The following is a 27,751-nucleotide window of genomic DNA, read 5'->3' on the forward strand; positions in this document are numbered from 1 at the left end:
TGCTTTGACAAGTGATTGGGTTAAAGGTGACTGTGATGCTTGAACCCAGGAGGCGGAGGTTGCAGTGAGCCAAGATCGCACCACTGCACTCCAGCCTGGGCGACAGAGTAAGACCTTGTCTCAGAAAAAAAAAAAAAAGGTGACTGTGATGGTCGTAAAGTGTGTCTGCCAATTCTCTTCTCACCAGTCAACACTCTTCCCACCTAGCAGTGGAGTCCAACTCTCTGCCCCTTGATTAGAAGGCAGCCTTGACTCCCAGTGAACAGACACAGCATGACTTCCGAGGCTGGGATCTGAAAGGCAAAATGGCCTCCACCTGGTGCTCACATTGCAACTCCACCTTGAACGCCGGCTGTCATGTTGTGAGGAAGCCCAGGCCACATGAGGCTGCCATGTGGGGGTGCTATGGCTGTGAAATAAAATCTTAAGCCCCACTGACTGACTGAATGGACCTGTCTTGGCCAAGGAGAACTGCCCATGACTAAGACAGGTCAGTCATGCCTCAGTACACTCCTTCCTCGCTAACCAATACCAGATTTTTTTCTTCAGAGTTAAACAGAAACTAGCTCTGAAAACAAACAAACAAACAAACAAAAAAAGGGAAGTCTCCTCTGCTGACTCTAACATCAACCAACCACTGTTACCTTTGTAGTTTTCAGTATTAGAAATAATTATTTAGCTGGGCACGGTGGCTCACGCCTGTAATCCCAGCACTTTGGGAGGCCGAAGCAGGTGGATCACGAGGTCAGGAGATCAGGACATCCTGGCTAACACGGTGAAACCCCATCTCTACTAAAAATACAAAAAATTAGGTGGGCGTGGTGGTGGGCACCTGTAGTCCCAGCTACTCAGGAGGCTGAGGTGGGAGAATCGCTTGAACCTGGAAGCGGAGCTTGTAGTGAGCGGAGATTGCACCACTGCACTCCAACCTGGGCGACAGAGTGAGACTCTGTCTCAAAAAAAAAAGAAACAATTATTTAGTTTTACTTCATACCCCTCAACTGCACTTTTACAGACAACAGATGCAGAACCCTCCATGGGTCCTTGCTTGGAAGCAGTACATCCTGTGGAGGAAGATGCTGAGGTAGTTTTCTGTAGTTGCTGAAAAGAAGTTTATTGCTATTTTCTTATTTTATTATACAAAACTAGATTTGCTTAAAACATTTCCCAGTCTCTTTAAAGGAATGCTAGTTAGTGGGAGGCCACAGCTGGTAAATTACCCTTAGTAGTGGTTTCAAGTAGTCCATAACTATAAAAATCGTTACGGCCAGGATATGTCGGAACACAACACTCCCCACTGGGGTCCTCAGCCTTGGATGTCAGCTCGGCCCCTCAAGGGGTCCCTACACCTGGAAGCTGATTCCACTCATCAGTCTCGAGCTGGGCGCATGTGGAGTTGATGTGGAGTTGTAGCTGACTGGCTGGTGGGGTCAGCCTGGCCTCCCAGTGTGGAGCATGGGCACCAGCCTCACTGCGTGGTCACCCTAGGGCATATGCTGCGGGCTGTTGTGGCATTCCTGTGGCCAGCTCAGAGGCAGGCAGGGGCTGTCTGGGGTTTGCCATGTGCACCATCACCTGGGCTTGGGGTGAGCTGGAGGAGCCACTGAGGCTCAGAGCTCTGGGGATCCCAGGGTCCTTGTCCACGCTGCGGGTCACACTGGCCAGCTTGCTGGTGCTCTCACCATGGTCTCTGTGGAGAGAGGAGGCATGAGTTGGCAAAAGAGTGTGGATAGGGTTTAATCCCCAACTCCATACCTTCCCAGGTACCCAGGCCCTCCAGTGGGCCTGGGGCAACTGCTGCCCTGAGCACTGGGGAGCCCGTTTCCTCCTGCTGGGAGCTGCCCTGCACCCTAAGGTGCACAGAGGTCACTCCATCTCCCTGCCGGGCCCTGTTGGCAAGTGGGTCCTTCATCTACACAACCAGGGCGTGGCCCAGGAGTCAGACACTTGCCCCCCTAAGGTGTGGGAAGGGACTTCCTGGGGCTCATTCAGAGTGTGCAGAAACCACCAGGAACCCAGCTGTCTGGCCAGGGCCTGGGATGTCCCAGGCAGAGAAGGGACGCTGGGGAGCAGGAGGTCAAGGGGAGGACATCTTCCCTCCTGCCAGGCCTGCCTCTTTGGTAGCCAGGAGCTGGATCACCCACCTGCTCCACCCTCAGTACTCTTGTGGCTCTCTACTCCCCCAGATACAAACCAAGCCATTCCCCAGGCTGACCAGATCCTGGCCCTGTCCCATCTCCAGCCTCCACACACACACTGGCCTCTGCTCCATGTGGGCTGCCTGGCGGCTCCCACCTCCAGCCCTTTGCATGTCCTCTCCTCCCCTCAGAGGCTGTCTCTCTCCCCTCCCAAAGCAGGCTCTCTTAGTCCTTTCACTTCCGGCATCACCTCTTCCAGGAAGCCTTCCTGGATCACGGCTCCCACCCACAACTAATTCTCAGAAAAACTCTAGTAAGTAGTAGGAATTAAGAAATGATCTGCTTATGCAATGAGTAAGTGAAAGCATCAATAACTGGTGGAGACGAAAGGCAGCTTCGGGGAGGCAGGAGCCAGACTGACTTCACCCAGCCTCACTTACTGGTTGTGTGGGAGTCTACACAAGTTTCTTAACCTGCCTAGTTCTTCACCTGGAAAACGGGATAAAAGTAGTACCCACCCCTAGGTGAAAAGAGTTAATATTTGGAAGAGTTCAGAACAGTGCCTGGCACATTGCAAGTGCTGAGAAGTACTTATGAAATAAAAACAAGGTCAAGAGGCAAACCTCACCTTGCTAAAGGCAATTTACCACCTATGGAGGCAGCCTGGGCCCTGCCTGAGGGGTAGGCAGCCCCAGCACAGGCATATCCCGAGGATCCTGCCTGGGAGCCTGGGGCCCAGGGCTGGGGACTCAGGGAACTCTGCCTCCATCGGCTTTGTAGCCCTGGGCAGGACCCGCCTTCTCTGAGTCCCCACGAAGCTGGGCTGAGTGCTTGAGGTCTCCATGTGTGAGAGAGCTCCGGGAAGGGGCTCTGCCCTAAGGGTCCCCCTCCCAATCCCCCTCAGCCTCACCACCACTTCCTGCCTCTTGAGCTGACTATCAGAGTGGCCCCTAAGCCGGCCTCCTCCAGCCTCTCACGGCCCTGTCAGGGTGCCTCCCTCCCGCCCTGGCTCTCTCACTCCCCAGAGGGGGTGAACACAGCCCTGTACACAGATCTGTGGCCACTCTTGGACGGGACGCACACGTCCGACCACACACTGCGCAAGTTCCCGCAGTGTAAGAGGCAGTGTCTGTGGCGCTGGGACCAGGCAGAAGTGTGGTCCCAAACAGCACCCCTGGGAGCCCCTCGGCATCATGCTCTGGCCAGCAAAGCCCCTGTGGCAGCGGCAGCAGCTGTGGCTGCCATCATCCTGGACACCATGTTGCCTTGAGAGGCAATTGTTCCTTCCCCCATTCCATGGGCACTTTACCAGTTATGACACAGGACGATCTGGTCCCAGTGCTGTAATGGGGAGTGGGGATCACAGGTGGGGCAATGGAGGAGCTCTGAAAGTGGCTTTGGATATCTCACTACCCAAAAGGAAAGGCATTAGCCACCAAGGCCCCAACAAAACTAAAATAAAAAGGAAAGGGGGTCAGGCACGGTGGCTCACGCCTGTAATCCCAGCACTTTGGGAGGCCGAGGTGGGCGGATCACGAGGTGAGGAGATCGAGACCATCCTGGCTAACACAGTGAAACCCTGTCTCTACTAAAAATACAAAAAATTAGCTGGGCATGGTGGCGGACACCTGTGGTCCCAGCTACTTGGGAGGCTGAGGCAGGAGAATGGTGTGAACCCAGGAGGCGGAGCTTGCAGTGAGCCGAGATCACGCCACTGCACTCCAGCCTGGACGACAGAGCAAGACTCTGCCTCAAAAAAAAAAGGAAAGAGGCCTAAAAAATGTACAGCCAATTGATGGGTCAGGTGCCCTCCCACAACACATGGAGCAAAACATTAGGAGGTAATTCAGCAGAGAAAACAGAAAATGACTCATGCCAGCAATGGCACTGGTGAGCCAAGGCTGGAGAAAACATTCTTCCTCGACATTCATCAAAGAAATGCTGACGAAAACTACCCACACAACTTGTAGCTACTGTAAGAAACAAATGATAAACAAATGGTCAGCACTCAGTGATGATGCAGTTACCAGAAAAATATGGCCACATTCACTTGTACCAGAGCTCCCAGGGAAAGAATGTGGTCATAAAATATTCAGACTGTTGGGCCTAAACAATCGATTCCTAGGATCAGCCCCAAGAGTTGTGGTCTTGAAAAAGAAAAACAGCACTAAGCAAAAAGACACTGACCACGCCTGACCACTCAACAGGGGAGGGTCTAGCAGATATTGGAAGCTTTGGAATAATGGGCTGCTGTAAGGAATGATAGCCTGGAGGCCTCAGACCACCATGGTGACCTGGAACGTGTTGCTAAGTGCAGAAGTATCAATGGCAGCATTTCGGCTACATCCTTGTTGATGTAATACACACTTGAAGCGCCAGGAAAGGAGACAGAAAGGTGAATTCCTTCCCTGCAGGTGTTGGCCAGACCCAGCACGGTGTGTGTTAACCCAGGGCCACAGAGACCACCATCTCCTGTGCCTCAGTTTCCCCATCTGCATAAGGTCGTAAGAGTGGCAACGACAGTAACAGCCAGTATTCAATGAGCTCTCACCCTGGGCCTGGCAAGAGAGGCACACACCTGGACTCAGGTAACCTCAACAACTTGAAAGGGTGAGCGCTACTGCAATCCTCACTTTACAGGTGAGGAAACTGAGGCATGGAGCTGTTAGTCATACAGTGAGGCCATGAGAGCTGGGACCAAGTGCACTGCAGCCTCGAAAGACTCCAGCGGGAAGGCCTGAAGGAAGGGAACACAAGCTCAATGATGTCATCTGGATGCCCGCCCAGACCCCGGTGTCTAAGCGCTGTTCTCCACCCAGAGAAACAGGGCTCCCAGAGCAGTGGCCAACCGCAGAGATGGGCACAGAAAGCATGAGATGGGCCTGGAACATCTTGTGCAAGGCAGGAAGCACTCACAGACTGATGGGGATGGATCAGAAGGACACAGGCCATGGCTTGGCAGAGCTCCTACTGCCAAGAACCGGAGCCCACAAAAAGTGTGCTTGAAAATAATGCGGGGGAAGGGGCATGAATGAGGTTGCCTGGCTTAGCTGGTGACCATGAGAATGGGAGGCAGGGACAGGAGATCTGTGACAATATTCTACTTTTGTGTATTTGTGAACTTTTCCCAAAATAAAAGTTTCAGAAAAGAATATTCATGAGTTCATGTGATGCTAAAACAACAAAACAAAATCAAAAGAAAGGAAAGAAAAAAACAGCTCATCCTCATCCCTGATAGAAGGAATGTCAGAAGTGCAACAGAATTAACAAAGTCACCATTCTGTAATGCCCAAGGCAAGAGCGGATCTGGCAGGATCAGCCTTGCACGCTGAGACCACAAGTTAGAGGCCGCTGAGACAGTGGAGGGACACTTGCAGAGCCCCTTCCTCAGGCTCTGACAGTGGAGGGACCTGGGGGGCTTCGCCTCAGCCAAGAGACCCCGTTCCATGTGGCCCGTGGGGGCAGCCTGGCCCATGTCTGTGATCTGCACATGTAGCCCTGCACCAGAAATGCAGAGCCGGGCCTGGTCACACAGAAACACCAGACAGACGCAGACAGGAGCCTCTGCATGAGACCACTGGCCTGGAACCCTCAGAAGACTATGCCATGAAAAACTGAAGGCCCATACCAGTTTAAGGAGCCCAGAGACCTGGTGGCTGAGTGCTGCGTGTGATTATGGACATTCTCCACTCAACAGGCCACATGCAATCAATATTAGATTTCTGTTGGTTTTTTTTTTTTTCTTTTTTTGAGACGGAGTCTCACTCTGTCGCCCAGGCTGGAGTGCAGTGGCACAACCTTGGCTCACTACAAGCTCCGCCTCCTGGGTTCAAGTGATTCTCCTGTCTCTGCCTCCCAAGTAGCTGGGATTAAAGGCACACTCCGCCACACCCAGGTAATGTTTGTGTTTTTAGTAGAGACGGGATTTCACCATGTTGGCCTCGAACTCCTGACCTCAGGTGATCCTCCCACCTCAGCCTCCCAAACTGCTGGGATTACAGGTGTGAGCCACCAAGCCTGGCCAATCAGTATTAAATTTCTGGACTCAGAAAAAGAATGTCCTTATATTGGTTCAGGGCAAAAAAATGTATGTGTGTATTAAGAGAGAGAGAAAGGAGAGGGACAGAGCACGGGAGGGAGAGCAAGTGACTGCAGCTCAGTGCAGAGCCCTGCTGGGTGTGGGTGGAGGGAACACAGGTGTGTAGAAGCTTCAGCTTCCCTGGAGGGTGGACCCTCCAGATGAAAACACTGCTGGGGGCAGTTCTGAGTCCTAGAATGTCAGAGTCAGGACAGAGTGCTACAAGGACCACCAGCCTCTTGTTTTAGAGATGGGAGTTAAGGTTCTGGGTGGGCTAGGCGTGTGGGAGCAGCAGGCTCTCAGCGTGTGGGAGCAGCAGGTGGCCCGGGGCCTGACCAAGCTGGACCCCTTGTCCCCCAGCATGTCCCCTACCCAGACCCGGGCTCACGTGGTGAAGCTGTGGTTGTCGTGCGCCTGGCTGGGCCCACTCACGGGTTTGTTGAAGTGCTTGAGGCCAAGGTATGCGGCCTGCACCGTCTCCAAGTCCTCATCTTTCAGCTGGGACCACAGCTGGGCTGACCTGGAGGAGAGTTTGGGAGGAAGGACTCTGAGCATGCAGGTGTATCCCTGACGGTGGTGGAAACGGGCTCCATGTAGGCCCAGGGCACCGTCTGCAGGACCAGTGCAGGCTGGCAAACCTCTCAAAGAGCTGGGCAGTGGATGTTTTTGGTGTGGTGAGACACATGATTTCTCCCACAGCTAAACTCTGCCATTGCAGACCAAAAGTAGCCACACACCAGTAGACAATGAACATGACTGTGTTCCAATAAAACTTTACTTACAAATACAGGTGGTGGAAAGTTCTAGGGCTGGACAGTGCTAATGGCTGCACTACATCGTGAACATACTTAATGCCACTGAACTGTAGACGTTAAAAAGGTTAAGTTTTGGCCAGGCACGGTGGCTCATGCCTGTATAATCCCAGCACTTTGGGAGGCCGTGGCAGGTAGATCATGAGGTCAGGAGCTCGAGATCATCCTGGCTAACATGGTGAAACCCCGTCTGTACTAAAAATACAAAAAAAAATTAGCTGAGCATGGTGGCGGGCGCTTATAGTCCCAGCTACTCGGGAGGCTGAGGCAGGAGAATGGCGTGATCCCGGGAGGTGGAGCTTGCAGTGAGCTGAGATGCAGCCACTGCACTCCAGCCTGGGCGACAGAGCAAGACTCCGTCTCAAAAAAAAAAAGTTAAGTTTTATGTATTGATATTTTACCACAATAAAAAATAAAAACAAAAAATAATAATAAATAACCATGGGGAAAAAACCTGACAGACAGCCGGACTTCGCTGCTGGGCTGTGGTTAACCAGCCCTCCATCTGCAGTGACAGTGACTCCCTCTCAAGGTTTAGGGGGCGTGTGTGGCAGCCCTGCAGGCCGTTAACACAGCAGAGTACATACTGCATATGTGTGCAGGTTTAAGAATAAAACGGGCCGGGCGCGGTGGCTCACGCCTGTAATCCCAGCACTTTGGGAGGCAGATCACTGGGCGGATCACCAGAGGTCAGGAGTTCGAGACCAGCCTGGCCAATATGGTGAAACCCCATCTCCACTAAAAATACAAAAAATTAGCCGAGTGTGGTGGTACATACCTATAATCCCAGCTTCTAGGAAGGCTGAGGCAGGAGAATTGCTTTAACCCAGGAGGCGGAGGTTGCAGTGAGCTGAGATCACGCTACTGTACTCTGTCGCCTGGGTGACAGAGCAAGACTCCGTCTCAAAAAAAATAAATAAATAAAATAATCCCCCGTGAACCCATAGCCTGGCCTAAGAGCAGGGCCTTGGGGGCCCACATGCCCCCCAGCTGTGATGCTGCCCTTGGCTGCTGCGTGGGCCGGGAGCAGCACTTGGGGAGACGCAGGCCCAGAGCAGCAGTGGTAGGAACGGGTGCCCTGAGGGCAGTGCCGGGGTTCCCTTGAAACACTCTGCCCTTTCCTCCTCCCATGGTGCCAAGAGGCGCCTCCCGGGAGGACCCTGAGATCATGAGGCCACCGTACCTGTTGGAGCGCCGCCGCTCGCTCTTCTTCACGCATTTGAGGAGGCAGCAGGTGAGGAAGGCCATGGACATGAGCAGGATGATGGCACAGCTCACAATGGAGGCGATCACGGCCACCTTGAAGCCAAAGGTCTCGTGTGGTGGCACCACTGTGTGGGAGACAACCACCAGCTCCTGGGCGAGGTTTGCCCAGATGTGCCTGGCCCAGGGGTTGGGGGTCTCAGGGGTGGTACGGGTAGGGCCTGGGTGTAGACAGGGCCTGGGCAGCCCTCAGTGAGCCCTGTTGCATGGTAAGGGGGCAGTGAGGTGCTGGGGGCTGAGGCAAAGATCTGTGCAAACTATATTTGGAGGTGGGACTATCAGAGAAGACTCTCCCCAAGAAGCAGGTTATTTGAGCAGGGTGTGTAGGAGTATGCAGAGTGGCTATTTAAAGGGGGTATTTAAGCAGGGTTTTCCAGGGTGTGTAGGAGTGTGCAGAGTGGCTAATTGAAGGGGGTATTTGAGCAGGGTTTTGTAGGGTATGTAGAAGTCTGCAGAGTGGTCAATTACAGAAGTTCTGGCAGGGAGTTCAGAGTGATGGCCTCCTTGGCTCCTACCCACTGGAGTCCTGCCTGAGGAATGAAGGAAGGGCAGGCCACAGAGAGGAGGTGACAATAGACAGTGCTGAGGAGGCCTTGCCCAGCCCATGGTCTGGGTTTTCACAATGCCCCAAGGTGGCAACATTCTTCAGGGGGCCTACATGCCTTCTCAGGTCACTTTCCAGGAAGGTCCAAAATACTATGTATCTGCTGTGTGACCTCAGCTATGCTCAAAAAACTAGTTCCATCAGATTCTACTGGATGTTCTGGCTAAAAAAGGCCTCGGAATCCTAATTTGAGCAACACCGTTTACTCCCCCACGTAGAGAACATGGCCCTGTCCCCTGCCCCATTTCCCATGCTCCCTAGTGGATCCTGGCCACCCAAAATGGAGACTACATTTCCCAGTGGTCACAGGACCATGTTCTGGCCAGTGGAAGATAAGAAGTGATGTGGGGCAACTTCTAAGAACCTTCCCTGAGACATTGGGGCCTGCCCTTTGGCCCCAGGGCCCCTCACCCCATAACAGCTGCCTGGAACACAGCTGCTGCCACCTTGAATCATGAGGCTGAGGCCATGCCCAGCAGAGCCATGCCAGGGAAGGGGCCTGGCTCCCACTGCCATGGAGCCTATACAGATCTGCCTGCCCACCCTGAAGGTTGAGCTCCATCATAGTTAATCCTAGTATTTTGGGTTTTCTGCCTTTCAGAATCTAATCCTAACACTCGCATCCTCAGAGAATCACCTAGCATGTGAACATTTTATAGGCTCTGAGAAGTCCTGCAGCATAAAAACCCAGAATCTGCCGAACTATTTTGACTCTGAGCCCTTTTTATGCACAAAACACATGAACATAACACACATAGCTTCGTTTTGGAAATGTCATGCTGGGCACTGAAAAGGGACTATCTTGTGGACCTTTCAACACCTGTACAAGAAATACAACCAGAAAACCATCGCCTCCCACAGACTGGGAGCTCCAGGGCCAGGCACGTTATGACCTTCCGTGTTGCCAGTACTTAAGATTCCTGATACGTGAAATATCCTATTAAAGTTGGCCATGTGCACGTGTACATGAATGAATGAATGAATGAACAAACATAGTTTCCTGCTTAACAGATGAAAACGTGCTGGCTCAGAGAGCATGCACAGCCTCTTGGCGGTGAGGGGCTGAGTCGGTAGCAGAGCCAGGATTGGAGGCCCGCTACTAGGCTTTGGGTCCGTGCTGCCAGCATGGCACTGGGAGGGCTGAGGGCCTACAGCCGGCTGCTGACATGTAAGCAAGCTGTCAGTGTTGGGAATGGGACCCTATACACTGGCCTAGCTGCTTGTGAGTAGACACCCACGCCATCCCCACCCACACCATCCCCATGACAGGATTTGGGGCCATCCCCCACCCCCAGAGCCACCAAGCTGAGAGAGGGGTCCTTACGTTTGCACACTGGGGACCCTGAAGACCACTCAGCGATGCTCCCCTTCCAGGTGCAGGTGAGGAGCCCAGACCCCACCATCTGGTGGTTGGAGGGGCAGTGGAACATGAGCACGGTCCCCACGGAAGCACCATTGCCACGAAGGACTTGGAAGGTTGCTTGCGGGGGTAGCCGCAGCTTAGCGCAGGTGCCTGGGGAGACAGGCAGGTATGAGGCATGGCAGGGGGGGGTGGGCACGCAGGGCAGGGCTGGGCAGGACCCTGGAGTGAGGTGCTGGCACAGCATTGGGGAGCACAGGGGTGGGGTGCAGCTCCAAAGGCCATTGGATGCTCTAGAGGTCACATGGGGTCATCCAGACCGGGAGACAACGCAGAGCTGGATCCCTCCATGAAGTACACTCTAGATGTTGAGGATTGGAGCGTTAAAAAAAGAAACAAGTGTTAGAAGACAATAAAAGCAAACATACCTTCCCTGAGACACTGAGGCATGGCCTTTGATTATGACCTAAACACGGCTCCAAAGGCAGAAATCAGAATAAAAAAAAAAAAAAAAAGAGGGACAGAGAGAGATCAACAGATTTGACTGCATACAAAGCAGAAAGCAAAAGCTTCTGAGGCTCCCTAATAATGGAAAACAACCAACTCAGGTGAAAAATTCGGGAAAGGATATTTGGAAAGCATAGGTCAAAGGTTGGTTCGGTAGTCTTAATATATGAAGAGGTCTTACACATCAATGAAAACTGAATATTCAGTTTTAAAAAAAACCAACAAGTTCTAATGTGTGAACAAGCAATTCACAAGGATACCAGTGGCCCACAGTCATGAAAAATGCAGACCCACAGGCAATTGAGGAAATGTTGATTCAAGGGAGAGCTCATTTTTCCTGCGTTGGTGAGGTAAAGGCAAAAAGAAAACAATGTGCAAGTTGGCAGGGCCTGGGAAGCCCTGTGCCCGGGCTGGGGTACAGATCCAACCTTTCTGCAGAGCATTTGGTAAATGCAATAAGCACCCTATGTTGTATATGAACCTTTAGCCACAGGAAATAAGAATCTGCTGGCCAGGCATGGTGGCTCATGCTTGTAATCCCAGCACTTTGGGAGGCCGAGGCAGGTGGATCATGAGGTCGGGGGATTGAGACCATCCTGGCCACCATGGTGAAACCCCATCTCTACTAAAAATACAAAAATTAGCTGGGCATGGTGGCACGTGCCTGTAATTCCAGCTACTCAGGAGGCTGAGGCAGGAGAATCGATTGAATCAGGGAGTCGGAGGTTGCAGTGAGCCAAGATCACTGCACTCCAGCCTGGCAACAGAGTGAGACTGCATCTCAAAAAAAAAAAAAAAAAAAAAAAAAAAAAAGAATCTGCTGCCAAGATTTCTCTATGGGGAAGCCCACCTCAGAACCATACATAATAGTGAAAGGCTGAAACAACCCACGCCTCCAGCAGGAGGGAATGATTCCCTCACCCGGGGCCATCCAGACATTAAAATACCAGACAGCACTTACAGTGATGTTCCTTTTTTTTTTTTTTTTTTTTTGAGTCAGAGTCTTGCCCTGTCACCCAGGCTGGAGTGTGCAATGGCGTGATCTCAGCTCACAGCAACCTCCACCTCCTGGGTTCAAGCAATTCTCCTGCCTCACCCTCCCGAGTAGCTGGGATTACAGGCATGTGCGACCACACCTGGCTGATTTTTTGTATTTTTAGTAGAGACGGGGTTTCACCATGTTGGCCATGATGACCTCGTGATCCGGCCGCCTTGGCCTCCCAAAGTGCTGGGATTACAGATGTGAGCCACCACACCCGGCCAGTGATGTTCTTAAATAAGGACACAGAGATGCTCTGGATGCAACAGCAATCGAGAATTTTTATAAAATTATAACGACAACAGCTGGGACTGAGAAGATTACTGTGGCTGGATGCCATTGCACCTGCCTTACATGTGCCATCATCTATCGGCATAGCAGCCTACCCAGGGAGAACCATCATTATCCCCATCGACAGATGAGCAAACTGGGCAGAGGGTCTTACCACACTTTTTGCAGTCACACAGCTCTTATGCTGCAGGGAAGACTTAGAACCAGACAAGGAGGCTCTGGTCTAACTTTACACACGTTCATACACACACAGACACACACACAAAATGCATCTGAGTCGTTGTGCTATGCATATATCAGCAGCTGGTTACTTTTCACAGCAGTGAAGTGTTCCATTGTGCAGATGGGCCTCAGTGTGTGTCCCTGTTCCCTGCATCTGAGTTGTCTCTGGGGTTCAAGGACATTCAGTGAAACTGCTAAGGACATCCCCAAGCAGGTCTCCTGGTGTCCAAATCCAGGAGGGTCTTCCTCCTGCTTATCTGGTATTTCCTGATTTTTGGGCATTGACAGTGGACCGCTGGTGCATCACAGGTAAAGAACAGGGACAGGCCGGGCACGGTGGCTCACGCCTGTAATCCCAGCACTTTGGGAGGCCAAGGCGGGCGGATCACGAGGTCAGGAGATTGATACCATCCTGGCTAACACGGTGAAACCCCGTCTCTACTAAAAATAGAAAAATAATTAGCCGGGTGTGGTGGTGGGCGCCTGTAGTCCCAGCGACTTGGGAGGCTGAGGCAGGAGAATGGTGTGAACCCAGGAGGCGGAGCTTGCAGTGAGCCGAGATTGCACCACTGCACTCCAGCCTGGGCGACAGAGCGAGACTCCATCTCAAAAAAAAAAAAAAAAAGAAAGAACAGGGACAGCAGGCCGTGCTGATGCATGGTGTGTGCAGAGGCAGAGACTGACCGGAGGCAGCAGTGGTGAAGGGCCACCTGAGCATCTCTGTGCCTGTCTCCCTCGGCACAGGCAGGGACTGACACCCAGAGATGGGGGTGATGGCAGGGACAAAAACTGGGGCATGCAGAGTCTGAGGGACCCCATTATTCCACACTGACCTGCTACGACCTTCCTCTGTCCTCTGTGTGCTACATCTCCAGCCAGGACCATGCCCTGGGTGCCAGGAATGGAAGTCCTACTGCCCACCGAGCCTGAGACGAGACATAGCCAAGCTTCTGAGCTCCCCAAACCTGCTCACCATGTAGCTTCGCCTCTTATAACTTTAATTTAAATCAGCAGTCCCTCCATCCTTCAGTTGCTTGGGCCCTAAACCTTGAAACCTACTTTCTCAATCCACAACCAACTGGCCAGCAAACTCTGCGGACTCTAATTTTAAAATGTTTACCAAAGACATCTGCGGTAGGCTGCATACCATCCCCCAGATTTATTCACATCCGCCCAGGAGCAGTCACATGGGCTGGCTGTGTGCCCAGGCAAGGTCTTTATCTGCGAGACATATCACTCCATTTCTTATCCCACATCTGAATTCACAAGCCCATCTGGGGGGAAACTGAGGCTCAGAGAGGTCACACCACCCCTTGCCCCAGCCATGTGTGCCACGGCTATTAATGGGCATCAGCAGAGCTGGGCTTCAGGCCAGGCCCTGAAGTCTGGTCTGGGATCTGGCAAAAGTGGAGGCTACCAGAGGCTCTGTGCCATGGTAGTGACAGTGAAGGATGGCATTTGGCTGCAGCTGGTCAGGTCACATTGACCCACTCCCCAGCAGCACCCAGTGGTCCCCCTGCCCCTGGCCTCTGCATGACTGAGGACCCCAGGGCCTTAACAAGCTGAGATGCTGAGGGCGAGAGTGCGGAGGCAGGGGTGGCCCTCAGGAGGGGTTGAGGCAGACATGCCCCACCGCTTTGGGAGGGTCAGGCTACACTGCTTCTGCCTTGAGGATACTTGCTAGCAAGGGAAGAGGTGTGGGAGGGGCTTATGGTTTGTGTACTTTTCTGGGAGGGATGGGGGAGGGACTGATCTAACACAGACAACACTGGGGGCCTAATGGGTGCTGTACTGCGTTATAGCCCTATGAGGAGGGTGGTCTACCCCTACCTTACAGATGGGGAAACTGAGGCACAGCAAAGCTCAATGGCATGCCCAAGGTCACTCAGTGGGAAGGTGGTAGGGATGGAACTGAGACCCAGCACACTGTTTCGGGAGCCCCGATGGCCAAGCCCAGTGGGTGGAATCTGCCCCATCTCACCTCATCCTGGGCAGCTGCAACTCTAGTTCCCACCCCTGCTGCGGTTGCCTCTAGTATCCCTTCTCCCCATCCCAGAGTTGCAGCTGGAAATGTGATCACCACTGAAAACTACATTTCCCAACCTGCCCTCCAGGGAGCAGTCACGTGACTGAACCTGGCCAATGAGGTGTGAGCATAGATGCTGTGTCACTTCTGCATTGGGGAGTGTGATGGTTAATATTGAGTGTCAACTTGATTGAATTGAAGGACGCAATGTATCGTCACTGGGTGTGTCTGTGAGGGTGTTGCCAAAGGAGATTAACATTTGTGTCGGTGGACTGGGAGAAGCAGACCCACCCTTAATCTGGCGGGCACCATCTAATCAGCTGCCAGTGAGGCTAGAATAAAAGCAGGCAGAGGAACGTGGAAGGACTAGACTGGCTGAATCTTCTGGCCTTCATCTTTCTCCCATGCTGGATGCTTCCTGCCTTTGAACATCAGACTCCAAGTTCTTCAGCTTTTGGATTCTTGGACTTACACCAGTGGCTTGCCAACGGCTGTCGGGCCTTCTGCCACAGACTGAAGGCTGCACTGTCTTCCCTACTTTTGAGGTTTTAGGACTCAGACTGGCTTCCTTGCTCCTTAGCTTGCAGGCAGCCTATTGTGGGACTTCACCTTGTTATCGTGTGAGTCAATACTCCTTAATAAACTCCCCTTTATATATACATCTATGCTATTAGTCCAGTCCCTCTAGAGAACCCTGACTAATACAGGGAGCAAAGATGGTAGACGTGTGAAAGGACAGACCAACCTCTCGGATCCTAAGAAGAGACAGCAATAAACTCCAGCTGGAGTTAGGCCACTGTTTTCTTGTGGATTTGTTAAGTGGACTGGCTCAAATCTGATACAAAGCTTCAGCAACACGTCTCAGCCCAGTGCCCTATTTAGCGCTTGGGATTCTGGCTGGTCCACTTGGGGCCCCAAGGTGACAATAACAAAAGTAGGAATATCAGCAACAATAATAACAGAAGGAAGAATAATGCCCAGGCTCTACTCTGTGCTGAGCGCTTCAGCAGCTGTTGGGTGACAGTACAGAAACGAACACACGGGTTCCAGCCTGTGGGGCTCCTAGTCCACCTCCACCACACACATTTGGGGGCCCAGGCAAGGGAGCCTGCCCCGGCCTCAAAGTCAGCACAGCTGTTGTGCCCACCTTGGACTGGGGTGCTGAGGAAATGAGGTGTAATGCCAAGGCATCTGGAAGGTGGTTGTGCCTGGTACACATGAGGGCAGGAGCCATGATGTCCTTGGAAGAACTGTCTCCCCCATTCTGCAGCCCCAGAAACCATGGCTCAGGGACACTGAGGTCACACAGCCAGTTTGTGGTTCCGCCAGGGTCAACCGCAGGCACCTGGCTCTTTATCCCCGGGCTGCCCCCATCCTTTCTGCCCCTTCAGTATCTGGGGAAGGCCAGCCTCTGGCCTGGGCAGGGCCATTCTGACTGCTCCCTGTCTATGGATCCTCAGCATTTGCACAGCTACTAACAATAACAATGCATGTATGGATAGAATATTCTGTTCAAGAGCACCCCACATTCTTTATCTGTATTATTACAGGTAAGGCTCAGAGAGGTGGATTCACCTGCCCAAATGCCCACTGATAGCAGGGAGGGAGCCACCACTAGATGCGGTGTCTAAGATTCTTATATTTGTAACATATATGTAATAGGAGATTTGTATCTTCTCTACATAAACAGCACTTATATATTAATAAGCCAATGACAAAAATCACAGCAAAATGGGTAAGTTAGAAAAGAAAAACAAATGGCTCGGCCAGGCATGGTGGCTCATGCCTGTAATCCCAGCACTTTGAGAGGCCGAGGCAGGTGGATCACTTGAGGTCAGGAGTTCAAGACCAGCCTGGCCAACATGGTGAAACCCTATCTGTACTAAAATCAAAAATTAACCGGGTGTGGGTGGCACATGTCTGTAATCCCAGCTACTTGGGAGGCTGAGGCAGGAGAATCGCCTGATCCCAGGAAGCAGAGGTTGCAGTGAACCAAAATCGTACCACTGCACTCCAGCCTGGGCAACAAAGTGAGACTCCATCTCAAAAAAAAAGAAAAAAAAAGGAAGGAGTAAAACAATCTCCATTAGATGACATGATTTCGTATATATGTAGAAAAGCCTCAGAAATCCACTAAAAGCCATTATAAATAGAAATTAGTTCAGCAAGGTTGTAGAATACCAGGTCAACATACAGAAGTCAATGTATTTCTGTACAGTAGCAGTGAGCAAATTGAAAATTAAGAAAAACATTTTATACAACATCATCAAAAAGAATAAATTAGTTATAAATTTAATAACAGAAGTGCAAAACACATACTCTGAAAACTACAAAACGTTGTTGAAAGAAATTAAAGACCTAAATAAATGGGAAAACATCCTATGCTTATGGATCAGAAGACTTAATATTGTTACGATGGCAACATATTATGGTAGTCCGTCCTTATCCTTGTTTTCACTTTCCATGGTTTCAGTTACCGGTGGTTCCACAATCAGAAAATAGTACCTCACAACAGTTGTGTTTTGGGCCATTATTAAGTAAAATGAGAGTTGCCTGAACACAAGCACTGCAGTATCAGGGGGTCTGATAACCCAGAGGGCTACTAAGTGACTGACAGCAATCCCAGGCGGGGTGGAGCGGGATGGGTGAGATTTCATCACAACACTCAGAGCGGCTCACAGTGTAAAACTTACAAATTATCTCTGGAATTTCCCATTCCATCACAAGGCCTATGTTTTTCATCTCACTTCATCTCATCATGTAGGCATTTTATCATCTCACATCATCGCAAGAAGGGTGAGTACCGTCTATTAAGATATTTAGAGAGAGAGAGACCACATTCACATTACTCTTATTATAATATATTGTTATAATTGGTATAACTTATTACTAGTTATCATTAATCTTTCACTCTGTTCAATTAATAAATTAAACTTATCATAGGTACATGTGTTTAGGAAAAAAACAACATATATAGTATCTGAAGTTTCAGGCATGCATTGAGGGGTCCTGGAATGTATCCCCGTTGGATACATTGTATCTACTATATTCACTGTATCTACTGTATTCATTGAATCTACTGTATTCCCCAAACTGATATACAGATTCAACAAAATCTCTATCAGAATCCAGCTGCTTTCTTTCCAGAAATCAACAAGCTGATCCTAAAGCTCATATGGAAATGCAAAAGACCTAGAATAGCCAAAACACTCTTGAAAAAGAACAAAGTTGGAGGGTTCACACTTGCCAATTTCAAAACGTATTACAAAGCTAGAGTAATCAAAACAGTGTGGTACTATCATGAGGACAGACATAAAGGCCAACAGAATAGAACTGAGAGTGCAGAGGTAAACCCTTACATTTATAGTCAAATGATTTTCAACAAGGGTACCAAGACAATTCAATGGGAAAGGAATAGTTTTTCAACAAACTGATGCTGGGACAACTGAAGCTGGACCCCTAGCTCATACCATATACTAAAATTAACATGAATCAAAGACCTAAAAGTAAGAGCTAAAACTATGAAACTCTTAGAAGAAAACATAGGGAAAATCTTTGTAAACTTAGGCAATGGTTTCTTAGATCTAACACCAAAGACAAACACCAAAAGAAAAATAAAAACAGGACTTCACCAAAATGAAAAATGTTTGTGCTTTAAAGGACATTCAATAAAGTGAAAAGACAACTTACCAATAGGGAGAAAATACTTGCAAATCATGTATCTGATAAGAGGCATGTGTCTAGAACATATAAAGAATTATTACAATTCAATTAGAAGACAACAAAATTGAAAAATGGCCAAAGGATCTGAACAGACATTTCTCTGAAAAAGATAAGTTAGCAGCCAATAAGCACAAGAAGATTCTCAAAATTATTAACTTTCAGGGAAATACAAATCAAAACCACAAGGAAGTCTGTCAAAAAGACAGGCAATACCAAGGGCTGGCTGGGCGCAGTGGCTCACGCCTGTAATCCCAGGACTTTGGGAGGCCGAGGTGGGTGGATCACTTGAGGTTAGGAGTTTGAGACCACCCTGGCCAACAGGGTGAAACTCTGTCTCGACTAAAACTACAAAAATTAGCCAGGCATAGTGGTGGGCCCCTGTAATCCCAGCTACTTGAGAGGCTGAGGCAGGAGTATCACTTGAACCTGGGAGGTGGAGGTTGCAGTCAGCCGAGATCAGGCTACTGCACTCCAGCCTGGGACAGAGCAAGACTTCGTCTCAAGAAAAAAAAAAAAAAAGACAGACAATACGAAGTGTTAGGAAAAATGTGGAGAAACTGGCACCTCAGAAGCTACTAGTTTGGGAACAAAATGGTGCAACAGCTTTGGAAAACTGTCCGGTGGTTTTTCACACAGTTAAGCACAGAATTACCACATGATCCAGTAATTCCACTGCTAGGTAATCAGCCAAGAGAAATGAAAATACCTGTCTACACAAAAATGGGTACACGAATGTTCACAGCAGCATTATTTGTAACGGCCAGAGAGCTGAAACACCTAAATGTCTGTCAACCAATAAGTGAATAAACAAAATGTGGTTTATCCACACCACAGAGTACTATTAAATCATCAAAAGGCATGAAGTGCTGATCCATGTTACAACATGGATAAACCTTGAAAACACTGTGTTAAGTGAAAGAAGTCAGACACAAAAGGTCACATGTCATATGATGACACTCATATGAAATGTCCAGAATAGGCAAATCCAGAGACAGAAAGCAGATTAGTGGCTGTCAGAAGCTGGGGGAAAGGGAAAACTGGGAGATGGCTGCTAAGGGGTATGGGATTTTCTTATGCAGTGATTAAAAACATTATAAAATTGACTGGAGTGGCTGGGTATGGTGGCTCACACCTGTAATCCCAGCACTTTGGGAGGCCAAGGCGGTCAGATCACCTGAGGTCAGGAGTTCCAGACCAGCCTGGCCAACACGGTGAAACCCCATCTCTACTAAAAATACAAAAATTAGCTGGGTGTGGTGGTGCACGCCTGTAATCCAGCTACTCAGGAGGCTGAGGCAGGGGAATCGCTTGAACCCGGGAGGCGGAGGTTGCAGTGAGCCAAGATTGTGCCACTGCACTCCAGCCAGGGCAACAGAGTGACTCCGTCTCAAAAAAATAAAATAAAATAAAATAAAATTGACTGGAGTGATGGTAGCACATATCCGTGAATGTACAAAAGCTACTGAGTTCTATGATTTAAAAAGGTAAATTGTATGGTATGTGAATTATGGCCCGGTAAAGCTGTTTAAAAAATCAGGGGGAAAATATGTCAATTAAAGAAATACACATTTAAAACTGAAGATACTTGGCCGAGCACGGTGGCTCATACCTGTAATCCCAGCACTTTGGGAGGCTGAGGCAGGCGGATCATGAGGTCAGGAGTTTGAGACCCGCCTGACCAATATGGTGAAAACCTGTCTCTACTAAAAATACAAAAATTAGCTGGGCGTGGTGGCGTGCGCCTGTAGTCCCAGCTACTCAAGAGGCTGAGACAGAAGAATCCCTTGAACCTGGGAGGTGGAGGTTGCAGTGAACTGAGATCATGCCACTGCACTCCAACATGGGCGACAGAGGGAGACTCCATCTCCAAAAAAAGAAAAAGCAACTGAAGATACTTTTTTTGCTTCTTATCTCTGTCAGGGTTAAAAAGATCAGCCCTTCAGATTGGGGAGGCTGCAGAGGAGGGGTGCACAATTTCTAGGGGCGGTACACAGAGTGGGGAGGGCCTGAGGAGCTGCCCTGCCCTTCAGGGGGATGGAGGGCATGGTGGGCAGGACTGAGATCAGCAGGAGGCAGAACCTCCCAGGGATGCTGGGCGGATGACAGCTGACGCTGAGCATACCTGTGTGCCAGGTACAGCTCTAACCCCTGGCCTGGGCTATTTCCTATAACCTTGGGCTGACTCTCGCTGGCCTTGGGTCACCTAGCTCCCAGTGGCACAGCTAGGACTTGAATTCTGTCTCCAGGGTTGGGCTCTCCGTCAACTACCATGCTCCATATCTGGAGACATCAGTGCAGGAATGAGTGAATGAATGAATGCAAGAACAAAGGAATGGAGGACTGGCAGCCTCACCTCACAGGCAAGAGTCGTGATCAGCACTCCCCAAGGGCCAGGGACCACTTTGCTTTTTCAGGATCTTGGGATCTGGATATGCACTGTCCTTCTGGCCAAGGAGGTGGCTATGGGATTCTGGAGCCCTGGCAGACACAGCAGGGCAGCCACGGGCTGGCCACGTGGCCCCTTCCCCAGGGCCGCCAGGCAGCCAACACTTCCCAGTCCTTAACTTAGAGCTGCGACTTCTGCATTCCTCTGTGGCTTCCCAGCCCACTGTGGCCCTTGCAGAGAGGAGGCCCCACCAGCCAGAGGTTTGGGAGTAGCCGTTGGCGGATGGGAGGAGAGGTTGGTGAGGGTGAGTGTGTCCAGCACCCACAACAGCGCCTGGTTGAGTGTCTGCCCAGTGAGAGGATGAATGGATGAACGTGAATTCATTCTTTAAAAATAAAACTAGAACTTCATTAGAATAATGAGATGCCTGGAGGGGTGGACCAAGGGATGGAGACAGATGTGAGAAAGCAGGCACAGCGAAATGCAAAGGGTGGAATCGAGCTGGTACGTGTCCAGGCATAAAATTCTTTAAACTCTGCTGCACGTTCAAAAGAAAAATGCTGGGGGAAGACCTTGAGCATCCCCACTGCTGACATGTAACTGATCCCCTGGGCACATCCCCTTCCCACCCACCGGGGTCCCAGGGAAGGGGTGGCCATACCACTCCCCATCCAGGACCCAGACATTTAACCACTGCTGAGCGGTCTGGGCACTGGGCTGATCCCTAGGACTTATTCTACTGAGACTGTGTGTCACCGCGGGGACATAGCTTTCTCTCAAACAAGAAGGATGTGACCGCCAGGGCCTCCCATGCACTCGAGGCAGCCAGGACCAGCTCTGGAGCCAGAGGACCTGGGTTTGAGGGTAGGCCCGGCCTTTCCAGAAGACCCCAGTCACTTCTCCACCCTGGGCCTGTGTCTCCACCTACAAATACCACAACAGGCAGGGTGGGGCGAGGACTGGATGAAATGATGATCATCCCAGCAAGGCCACCTCCACAGCTGACTTCCTCTAAGTGTGTTTTAGAAGGAGCAGCTCCTCCCCCTGCCCGCCCGTGTGTTGTGCTGAGCCCTGTGGGGAGCTCATGACTAGCCATGTCTGAGGTTGACCAGTCGGCTCTCACCTAGCTATGTCTGAGGTCGACCAAGGTCTTGTCTTGGTTCACACTTCATCTGCCAAAAGCCACATCCTGTGTTCTCAGCCGCCAGGTTCTGCTATAGTGAGGGCTCTTGTCCTCAGACAGCAACTGCAGGTGGTGGATTACATGTCACAGTGAAAGGCATCAACAGCAGGCAAGCTGTTCCCAGCATCCCCTTCCCAGCATCCCCAGAGCCTGTCCTGCCTGCATCATTGAGCCTCACAGACGTGGGGGATAAAGGGTGAAGTCGGCTGGGTGCAGTGGCTCACGCCTGTACTCCCAGCACTTTGGGAGGCCAAGGTGGGCAGATCACAAGGTCAGGAGATCAAGACCATCCTGGCCAACATGGTGAAACCCTGTCTCTATTAAAAATACAAAAAGTAGCTAGGCGTGGCGGTGTGCGCCTGTAGTCCCAGCTACTTAGGAGGCTGAGGCAGGAGAATTGCTTGAACCAGGAGGCAGAAGCCGCAGTAAGCCAAGATCACGGCACTGCACTCTAGCCTGGTTGACAGAGTGAGACTCTGTCTCAAAAAAAAAGGTGAAGTCACCACCCACAACCAAAGAAAGGGGACCAGCCAGCGAGGTAACACTGACCTACAAGAAGTCCGGGATGCGCCGTCAAATTAAAAACTCAAATAAAAGTATAGAACGATTTGGAGTACAAGCCCAGTAAAACTGACGCCAGCCCAACTGTCCATGAGCAGAGAAGGATGGTGCCTGGTGGGGCTGGGGGGCCTTAAATGCAGTCCTGGCATCAGACCCTGCATTTCTAGCCAGCTGACCAGAAGAAGGGTCTCATGCCCAGGTCCTAATGTAAGTGCACTGCTGGAATGGCTTTCCTTTATAAGTCAAGCAGAGGGTCTGGGGGAAGTAACTGGTAGGAGGGAGGGTAGGGTGAGTCCTTGCTCAAGGCTCACAGCCCTGACCTGCCTCCTCAGGGTGGCCAAGAGGTCCAACCTCCTTTAAGCCCTCAGCCAAGAGGGCACAGGGAGGCAAAGTCATGTTCCTGTGGCCTCTCTTGCTGCAGGGGCCACAGAAAGAGAAGCCACTGACTGGCAATGCCCCCTCTTAGCCCCCAGTTGGGTGGGCAGGCTTCCTGGAGGGCTAACCAGTAGGTTCCTGGGGTCTGATCCTGACAAGACCCGTCCCAGCAGCAGGTCTGGGACCTGAATTTCTCACCTGGCTCAGCCTCAACTTCCCCGTCTGCAAAACTGGTGACTTGCCCGCCTGGGGTCTGGGAAGAGCAGGACTGCCCTATGGAGATCTTGGAGCAGGATGTGGTGCACAGGATCACTCCCTAGGTCAGGGCTTGAGCAGCCCAGGACATGAGCCCTACTGGGGCCCTGGGCCTCAATCCCCAAGGTCCATGGAACACAGGGAAACTTCAGCCCTTAGCCCTTGATCCCCAAGGTCTGCAGCATACAGGGGACCTTCAACCCTCCAGGCCCCAGTGGGGTCTCCTGTACTCCTTTCCTGAGCCTGGGAGGCCAGGAAACACTTTCTCTGGGCTGGCTTCATTTTCCAGATGAGGAAACTGAGGCCCACAAACCTGCCCAAGGCCCCTGGCTGCATGATGGCAGTGCCAAGAGTAGGAGGCTGGACTCCTGTCCCCTTGGGGTAGCCCTTTCCATAGGATTCACAGCGAACTCACAGCCAGGATTCCGTAGGATTCACAGCAAACACACAGCCAGGATGGGGCAGGCAGGCAGCACAGTGCCAGGAGCTATGGTCTACAAAGTCTCTACCTGCACCCAACTCCCAGGGACATTCCAAGAAATCACCAAGGCATGAGGATGGAGCTGGTGGATCACCCTTGTCTCTAACCACTGCACAGCCAAGTCCTGCTCACACAGAGACTCCCGGACTCCCAGGGGACCCAGGGCCACCCCTCACTGACCTCCTGAGCCCCTCCCCATGCCTGATGCATGAGAGGCAGATCCCATCTGTCCCCTGTCCCCTCCCCTGCTTCAAATACTCATGAACTCCCAGCTGCCTGCAGATGGCCCTCCTGTGCCTGACCCCTGCAGAGGACCCCACACCCCAGCTGTCTTTGAGGATGTCTGTTCCCTAAAGCTGGAGGCAGAGGCCTTGCCTCTCTGGATCCGTCCTGCCCTCCAGCCCCATCCTACCCACCTGCTGTTCCCCAGCCCATGGTTGTGGCTGCCCTTGGTCTGCCAGCCTAGTGCTGGGGCATTTCTTACCTGGCACCCTTTAGACCCCTTTGCATGTAAATCTTACAGAAGAGGGAAAAACAACAGAAAACAGATTTGATGCAAACAAGATACAAAATAAAAACACACGAGGCCCTGCCTGGCCCTCCCACGGCTCAGGGGCAGGTGGAGAGGACCAATGGGTACCTCAGGGCCACACCTGTGTGATGCCTGAGCGGCCCTCAGCCCACATGCCACGCCTGCGCCTCTGCCTGGCCACCTGCTGCAGCTGCGCTTCCTCCCTCCCTGGCCTTATGTACGGAGGGGGCCAAGCCTGACCGGGTGGATTCTCATCCTCCCAGCCTGTGAGGCCAGCCGGGCGTCTGAGAACAATCCGTACTTGTTAATCTTTTATCTGGAACCTTGGACCCCAGGTCGGCCCTTCCATCCTCCCTCCTGGGATTCGCCACACAGCCCCTATACCCTGACCTCGCCTGCTGTGGGATTAAGTAACTATGTTCCCTTTTATGCTGGCTGAGGCTGTGGGAGAGAGTGACAGAGGCAGGCTGCTGAACCCAGTCTCACCTAGACTCGATCCCCACCTGCCAGTGAGTCCCTGTGTGACCTCAATCTGGGTCTCAGTTCCCCCAAATGTGAAACAGGAACCTTCAGGAGGAATTTCTCAGAGTTTAAAGGGGGTGACTTTTGCACACAGAGGTGCTTTGAGAACAGGACCCCCAAGACCCTGGCAGTGGGGACAGGCCTGGCCCCAACACTACATGTGGGTGTCCCACAGCCCTGGCTGTGTGTCTTCAGGTAAGTCACTTGCCCTCTCTGAGCCCATCTCCACATGGAGGGTGGGCACAGGCTTCAGAGCCACTTCTGCCTTCCATCTCCAGGCTGAGCAGCAGGGTGGCCTCAGGATGTGGAAAGCACACAATCCTCCAGAAAAGAGCTGGGCTAATTCCAAATGAGGAACGTGTACTCCCACATCCCTGGTGGAAAACTGAGGGCCCGGGAACCTATGCCTTCTACCAGCAGCTCTTTCGATGCCAATGGGTGGCAGGAGGCCATAGCCAGGCATCACAGGGCGTGTCTGCCTTGCTTTGATTTACACATGCATTCACGGGGTCTCAGTTTCTCCTCTGTAAAATGGACACAGTCCAGTTCTGGGGCAGGAGTTCAGGGGTGAAGCCAAGAAGGCACCAGCAGAGCATGCCTCCTGCTACCCCCTCTCCAGGCCCTTCCTCCAAGGCCCTTCCACGGATGCCAGGGGGGTTACCTACAGCCACTGGAACCCTGCTTTCCTGGACAATCTCCCAGATCAGGGAGTGCTGGGGCTGACCTGGGAGCAGGGCCAGGGGCCAGTCATACAACAAACATGATAAACTCCTACTTTGAGCTAGTCTCCCCCGCGCCCTGCCCTTCTCCCAGGGCGCTCATGGGAGATGAGGGAAGACCACTTCCTGCCTCTCAGGAAGACGAGTCTGTCCACACTACTGTGCTCTTCATATCTACTCTAGGAAAACCAGTGGTAATGGCCCCATTTTAAAGATGGTGGGAAAAACACACATCCCCGTGCTATGTTTTTGGTTTTTGTTTTGTTTTGAGACAGAATCTCGCTCTGTTGCCCAGGGTGGAGTGCAGTGAGGTGATCACAGCTCACTGTAGCCTCGAACTCTGGACTAAAGCAATCCTTCCACCTTTCAGCCTCCCGAATAGCTGGGACTACAGGCGCATGCCACCATGCTCAGCTAATTTTTTTTTTTGCATTTTTTGTAGATACGGGGTCTTGCTATGTTACCCAGGTTGGTTTCGAGCTCCTGGACTCAAGCAATCCGCCCGCCTCAGCCTCCCAAAGTGTGGGATTAGAGGCATGAGCCACCACTCCTGGTCAGTGGTGTTTTAGTGTCAAATCCTCTCCAAAGGCTCCCAACCCCCCAGCCTCTAACTTCACAGCACATTTCACAGAGCAAGAAACTGAGGTCACATGGCAGGGGAGTGATGGAGTCCAGATGATGGCATCATCCCTGCACCAGAACAAGTACCCTCCCTGGGCTCCACTGGGCCTGTCCACAAGCTTGGGGGCAGGTATACAGTGGGGAAACTGGGGCACATGGGGAAACTGAGGCACAGAGGTACAGCGACTCACCCCAGGTCACAGGGGGGATCCTAACCCAAAACTCCAACAAGGGGGCCAGTGCCTGGGAAGTGGTCATGGTGGTCAGAGGCAGAGCCAGGGCCAGGCAGGATGAACAAGAGCACAGGGTGCCAGACTAAGCTCCATTCCCAGCACAAATTCCAAGGCAAACAGCCTTTTGTATGCAAATATGCCAGAGCCTCCAGATACTCCCTGGCCTTGGGCTGACCTTGGGCAAGTCAAGGCTATCCAAAGGGCACTGGCACCCACGCCCCCAGGCTGTTGTGCCAGTAGAAGGGGCTCCTCAGGTAGTACCAGGCCCTGGGCAGGCCTTGCTCAAACACAGGAGCAAAACTGCTCATCACCCCAACACCAAATTAGGGACTCTGGACATTAGGCTGCCAGAGTCAAACTAAATAAACCAAATCCACCAGCGCCAGGAACAAGTCTCAGCGCCCACTTTGCTGAGCTGCGGACCTCTGCTCGGTGAATTAGCTCCCTGAGCCGCAGTTTCCCCATCTGTGAGAGGAAGCCATTCTCCTGCCACCTTCCTGCCAGTTCCCTGGGGCTGCAGGCTCACAGTGTGACCTGGTCCAGCCCACCCCACTCCGGGCCTCAGCTTCCTCCTGCGCAGAGCCTTAGCCCCGCAACGCCTGAGACGCCCAGAACCCTCAGGCCTAACGTTCGTGGGCAGTGGCCGCGGAAGTAAGCTTTTGGGATATCTGAGACCCAGAGTTCCGGTTTGGTTCCGTTTCTAAAAGGGTTAGACTTTAGAATCATTCAAGGAGCAAGGCCAGCATTCGAACCCCGGAGCCTTGGGCACGGGAGCAGACAGCTCTTTAAGCACATTCTTGAATTCAAACACTTAAAAGTAAAATAAAAAGCAGCTTCTCTTCCTTCCAAAGGCCTCTGAGCCTCCTCCGAGACAGCCGAGGCGATCCCAAGCCTGGCTACAGGGTGACCTCGGACAGCCACTCCCCTCTCGCAGGCTCAGTTTCTCCATCTGTAAAGTGGAGCTGCGCTGGTCACCAAGGAATCGTGAAGATGACACCTCCCTCAGGCGCAGAGAGGGCTCCCGGCTCCCCCCTCCCGCCCCCGCGCCGCCCGCCCGCCAGGTGAGGCCGGTTTCGACTTCCCCCGGAGGGGCGCGGAGGGGCCCGGAGCCTGCGGCGTGGAGAGGCTTGGCCGGCCGCGCTGGCCGCAGACGCCCGGGACCAAGGCGCCGCGGCCACTCGGGAACGGGCGCGCGGGCTGCTGCGTGCAGCCGCCTGGTTTCGAACTGCTCGCTGCCAGGCTTCGGCTCCGCTAGGGCGCCTGCTGGGCCGGCGGAGGGTCGAGGAGGTTCGTCCTCGGGGCAGATCGTTGCTGTGGCCCCCACCCACGGCTGTGCGGCCCCGCGACCCCTTCCCCTCGGCTTTCCCGTCTGTGAAATGGGCGCAGAGCCCCGCACGCGGCCACTCGGCCCCAGCCCTCACCTGTGCGGTTCCCTGGGGCAGGCGTGGTGACCCCGGCCCGCCCCCGGGGCCTCGCCTTGCCACGGAGGGTGGCGGCCGCCCAGCGCATCCTGCGCGCTCCGAGGCGCTTGGCGGGGTCTGCCAGGGGAGTGAGCCCGGCTTGTGGGGGCGGGGCCTGGGCCTGGGCCTGGGTGAGGGGCGGGGAGGCCCCGCCCTCCACGCCCGCCCAGGGGCGGTTCCATGCAACTTACAGACCACGCCCACACGTTGGACTGGGGCCGAGGTCCGGCCGGGGGCGGTGGGCGGGGGCCCTTGGGGAGACCAAATACCCAGCGGGCCAAGGCAGCCGGCTGAGCGGAAAGTGTTGCTACTCTGGGGCGTTGCACGCGTGGCTACCTCTGCCCAACACCCTTCCCCCAT

The 27,751-nt window shown here is 52.4% G+C and overlaps 1 protein-coding gene across 7 annotated transcripts; it reads right to left on the reverse strand.

Annotated features, from left to right (window-relative positions):
• Window positions 1-1,093: 1,093 nt before the first annotated feature.
• SUSD3 (sushi domain containing 3) lies at window positions 1,094-27,492 on the reverse strand. 7 transcript variants are annotated; one of them, XM_034967730.2, is made up of 8 exons: window positions 27,353-27,467; window positions 21,573-21,695; window positions 18,031-18,080; window positions 17,034-17,147; window positions 10,220-10,408; window positions 8,212-8,359; window positions 6,605-6,736; window positions 1,095-1,690 (listed from the first exon to the last, which is right to left on the reverse strand). In XM_034967730.2, the coding sequence occupies exons 4-8, from the start codon at window positions 17,080-17,082 to the stop codon at window positions 1,480-1,482; spliced, it is 729 nt and encodes a 242-aa protein (XP_034823621.1). In that variant the 5' UTR covers window positions 17,083-17,147; window positions 18,031-18,080; window positions 21,573-21,695; window positions 27,353-27,467; the 3' UTR covers window positions 1,095-1,479. The 7 variants fall into 7 exon arrangements, with proteins under 7 accessions (XP_003807902.1, XP_008958232.1, XP_034823621.1 ...); XM_055091773.2 differs by lacking the exon at window positions 21,573-21,695 and having other exon boundaries at window positions 27,353-27,459; XM_034967732.2 differs by lacking the exons at window positions 18,031-18,080; window positions 21,573-21,695 and having other exon boundaries at window positions 27,353-27,476.
• Between the last annotated feature and the right edge of the window lie 259 nt (window positions 27,493-27,751).

This window comes from Pan paniscus, chromosome 11, assembly GCF_029289425.2.
Source record: "Pan paniscus chromosome 11, NHGRI_mPanPan1-v2.0_pri, whole genome shotgun sequence".
NCBI lineage: Eukaryota > Metazoa > Chordata > Mammalia > Primates > Hominidae > Pan > Pan paniscus.

Coding starts and splice junctions, on each gene's coding strand:
- SUSD3 (XM_003807854.6), bottom strand. CDS start 27,440: ATGCGCTGGGCGGCCGCCACCCTCCGTGGCAAGGCGAGGCCCCGGGGG. Junction 6,737..8,211: donor GAGCGGCGGCGCTCCAACAG/GTACGGTGGCCT, acceptor ACTCTCCTCCAG/GTCAGCCCAGCTGTGGTCCC. Junction 1,691..6,604: donor GACAACCACAGCTTCACCAC/GTGAGCCCGGGT, acceptor CTCTCTCCACAG/AGACCATGGTGAGAGCACCA.